This window comes from Nanorana parkeri, unplaced genomic scaffold, assembly GCF_000935625.1.
Source record: "Nanorana parkeri isolate BGI_ZX_2015 unplaced genomic scaffold, ASM93562v1 scaffold499, whole genome shotgun sequence".
NCBI lineage: Eukaryota > Metazoa > Chordata > Amphibia > Anura > Dicroglossidae > Nanorana > Nanorana parkeri.
Genome location: NW_017306767.1, coordinates 381,593 through 386,106, shown reverse-complemented (window position 1 = coordinate 386,106; position 4,514 = coordinate 381,593). Strand labels below are relative to the sequence as shown.

The following is a 4,514-nucleotide window of genomic DNA, read 5'->3' as shown; positions in this document are numbered from 1 at the left end:
AGTTTCTCGGTTGCGATATCGGAGGTTTTAAAGGAACCTGGAAATGAAATGGAAAAAGCAGAATAGTCGGGGAGGAAGGGTAATTTTATTAATATTCTGACACAGACGGATTATCTTCTCGGAGAACTGGCGAGATCTGATTTGGTTACAGTCAAGGAATTTTCTTTATTGAAAAGTCTGGGTAGTTTCCGCTCTTTTACGTTCGGCTAATCCTTCGGCAGCAGAAACCAATGCAGACCGAATCCTGAAAAATCCTGTTGTTCAAAAATACCATTAAAAAAAAATGGGATTCCCTTCCCAATTTATACCAGACCCTTTAGGTCTGGTAGGAATGTTAGGGGGGCCCCCGATGTTAAAAGAAAAAAGCATGGCGTTCCCCTGCAAAGTCATACCAATCCCCTTAGGGGGACCCCAACACCAAAAAAACAAAAACTTGGGATCCTATGCCACACCCCTAATCTGACCAGTGGCCGGGCAGAGCAAGAAAGGCCACATGCCCTTGACATTGGGGGGTGCTTTTCCAGGGCAGGACCCCCTGGAAAAGCACATTGTCCCCATGCTGATGAGGACCTCTTCTCCACAACGCTGGCCCAGTGGTTGTGGGGGGGTCTGTGGGCAGGGGGGCTCATCTGCATCTGGGTGCCCCCTTTCACAAAGGGGACACACAGATGTGCCCCCCCTTGTGAATGGGGTAGTTGTTACCCCTACTCATTCACCAAATGGTAAATAAAATAGTAAATAAACACACAACACCTTGAAAAAGTCCTCTATTTCAACAAAAAACACGTCAGTTTTTGACATTTCCTTTATGGCCAAAAAAGCCCCCCCCAAACAGTGTTTATTTATGCAATCCATCATCGGTCATGTCATTCAGTAATGTAGATCCTCGTCAATCACAAAAAACGGCGGGCCCCCAACTCGCCATAATAAAAAAAAGTCCTGCCGCTCGCCAACCCATCCAAGGCCGACGAACTGCCGCTGCAAAATGACAGCCAAATGTAAACAAATGGGTGGAGCGAGTCATGACACTTTATGAAAGGGGGCACCAAGATGCAGATAAGCCCCCCCCTTCCCGCAGACCCCCACTGGGCCAGGGTTGTGGGGAAGAGGCCCTTGTCCTCATGGGCATGAGGACAAGGTGCTTTTCCAGGGGGTCCCTGCCAGGCCACTGCTCAGATTAAGGGTCTGGCATAGGATTTTAGGAGGGACCCCACATTTTTTGTTATGCCTGTTTTGGGTGTTGGGGTCCCTCCTAACATTCCTACCAGACCTAAAGGGTCTGATATGAATTGGGGAGGGGAACCGCACTATTTTTTTCTTCTTCTTCTGAGTTTGGACACAATAACAATGCTTGGGTCTGCTTTGTTGGGCTGTGCGCTTCGCCTGTTGTATTGAGAATAGCGCTGCAGCCGGAAGCGTGCCGAAGGATTAGCTGAACGTTCGGTCACATTCTGCGGCTCTTTAGTGCATAACCCCCATGTGATGCATTGCAGATATACAGTATATACATAATGACACTGTTTGGGTGTGTGTGACCCTGATGGAAATGAGGAGGGTAGGGACAGGACACATGGAGGTTTCTTGGTGAGTCGTCGTGTTACGTGGTGGGAAATAGGAAGGATTAGGCGTGGGGAGGGCAGAAGTGAAACTCCTTCAGAGAATAAAAAAGGAATTTCCATTCACAGACATGACTCTGTGTGAAGTCACAGGAGGGCGTGTGTTTAGGGGAATTGCTGCTTCTAGGAAAGGGAAATGGAATCCCTTACATCTAATAGGTTGGACTTGATGGACTAATGTCTTTATTCAACCTCAAATACTATGTAACTATGTAACCTTCACCGGGCAGAAAGACCTCCTGAAAATGCCGGCCGACTGGCTCTCTGACTTTTTCTGTCACTGACCCGGAACAAGCGAGCGGATTAAAAAAACAGAACTGCTGATTTCCGGACTTGTTCCAGGTCCGTATGGCAGAGAATACTGAATGGAATGGCCAGGAAATTGATATTGCCAGGGCCAAACTTAAAGAGGAACTTGACCCCCCACCATGTTTTTATTTTTTATTCACATGTCGGGTCCCATACTGCCATCTTCCCGTCTCACATCATCAGGAGCCGGCTGTCTCGTTCAGGTTCTTGCTGCTGGCTCTGATGATGCGCCGTCAGGTCCATCTTCCAGCCACTGTGTGTCCCGACTCCCTGCTCCTGCAACCTCCTGGGACATGAGATGGGGAGATCTCAGGAGGGTGCAGGGAGAATGGTGATAGGGTGTGTGTGTGTAAGGTGGTGGTGGTGGTGTGTGTGGGTGTGTGTGTAAGGTGATGGTGGTGGTGTGTGTGGGTGTGTGTGTAAGGTGGTGGTGTGTGTGGGTGTGTGTGTAAGGTGGTGGTGTGTGTGGGTGTGTGTGTAAGGTGGTGGTGTGTGTGGGTGTGTTGAGCTGCCTTAATGATGACTGAGCTGCCTTAATGATGACTGAGCTGCCTTAATGATGACTGAGCTGCCTTAATGATGACTGAGCTGCCTTAATAATGAATGGGCTGTCTTAATGCAACCCATGATAACATACATGCATTTTAACGCACTGCAAATGGTCCAGCTAGGTGTGAATGGGCCCTTAACCCTCAGACTGGTCACTGGTTTGAGCCATGATTTGGATTATTTCTCAGGTGGTGCAGACATTGGCAGTGATGTTTGACGTGTCCTCTGTTATTCTGACCATCTCCCCGTCTTTTCTCTGCAGTATATCCCTCTGGATGGAGAGTTCATCCTGTCACCCGGTGCAGGTTTTATGGCGGCCTCTGCTGACGATCCAGCGTGCGGTGAAGGTGAGGATGAGGATGATACATGATGTTTACTGAGAGTCTGAAGACCACCATTTAGTAGAGAGGGGGCTGGGTATCCATTCCTTCAGAATATTGCCTCTCCTCCCTCAGCTGACCAGGTGGGTGCATTATGGGTTGTTCCTCTATTCCCAGCAGCGATCCTGCAACATTTTTGGCTAAAATGTCGCCATTTGTGAACCCAACGAACCCCCCGGGACTCACCATGAACCCATGAGAACGCTAAATCTGAACATCATCCCTAAGTATTACAATAGAGAGACAGGAGCACAGCTAAAATATGACATTACTCCCTCCCCCACCCCCCGGAAATAAAACTTTGAGATCCTCCAGATATCTGGACAATTTTGCTCCTGCAGAGGCGATTTACCAGAACTACACGGGTGAACGTTGGTTTCCTTATCTTGCACTGCAGAGGCTCAACAAGCTGGGAACAGCTGGATGCCCATTGGATAAAATGTTTTCCTGTGCTCCTCAGCTCCATCTAGTGGCCATAATGTATTATTACAACACACTAAGAAAAATAATATATTATTATTATTATTATACAGGATTTATAGAGCGCCAACAGTTTGCACAGCGCTTTACAATATAAGGAAGACATTACAATCATAATACAAGACAATTCACGACAAGATGGTAAGGAGGGCCCTGATATATTACATTTATTTTAAATAGCACTGACGATGTACACATTGCACATTCACGTCAGTCCCTACCCTGCAGGAGCTTACAATCTAAGGTCCCTATCTCACATACAGGGTTGATTTAGACTGGAGCCAATTAACCTTCCAGCATGTCTTTGGAGTGTGGAAGGAAACCCACAAAAGCACAGGGAGAGCATGCAAACTCCATGCATATACAGGGTTATTCACAAAAGGGTGATGAGTTTGGAGAAGGCAGGAGAAGTGAACAATCTAGGACAGCATAGGTGATATGGAAAAATTCTCCAATTCAGCTCACTTTCCAGTTCTGCTATGTTGTCCTAGATTGTTCACTTATCCAAACACTTCACCCTTTTGTGAATAACCCTGATAGTGTTCTGACTGGGACTCAAACCCCCAGTGCTGCAAGGCGGAAGTGTTAACCACTAAGCCACTATATTAAGAACATTTGTTTCTGGCATTATTTGGCCAAAATGAATGTTCGCAGCTATTCTCAGAGCAAATTGTTTATAAATAGACCCCTTAGTGGCTGCAAAGATATGTACAGCTTTACCAACACACATGCCAAAGTTGCAAAACTAACGTTACGATTTGTTTGATCTTCCGTCATTAACAGATTAAATCCCTTACGTTATTCTGCAAACACTGAAAATGTGTCATAAATATCACGTGTCATAAATATCATGTGTCATAAATATCACGTGTCATAAATATCACGTGTCATAAATATCACATGTCATAAATATCATGTGTCATAAATATCATGTGTCATAAATATCACGTGTCATAAATATCACGTGTCATAAATATCACGTGTCATAAATATCACGTGTCATAAATATCACGTGTCATAAATAGTTTATGATATCGCCCTGACATTGATGTATGACGCATGTTTTCAGTGTTTGAACAATAAGAGTACTGATGTATTTATTTCGTTTTATTATATTCGGTAGAAACGTTTTGAGCTGGGACAAAGTATGTGGGCAAAGGCAACCCCATTCCCCCCCACC

The 4,514-nt window shown here is 45.7% G+C and overlaps 1 protein-coding gene across 1 annotated transcript in view; it reads left to right on the top strand.

Annotated features, from left to right (window-relative positions):
• AMN (amnion associated transmembrane protein) overlaps positions 1-4,514 on the top strand; it is a 31,937-nt gene that overhangs the window by 15,132 nt on the left and 12,291 nt on the right. Inside the window, exon 4 of the mRNA XM_018561081.1 lies at positions 2,737-2,821. Within this exon, the coding sequence (XP_018416583.1) occupies positions 2,737-2,821 (85 nt within the window). The remainder of the gene's footprint in view (positions 1-2,736; positions 2,822-4,514) is intronic.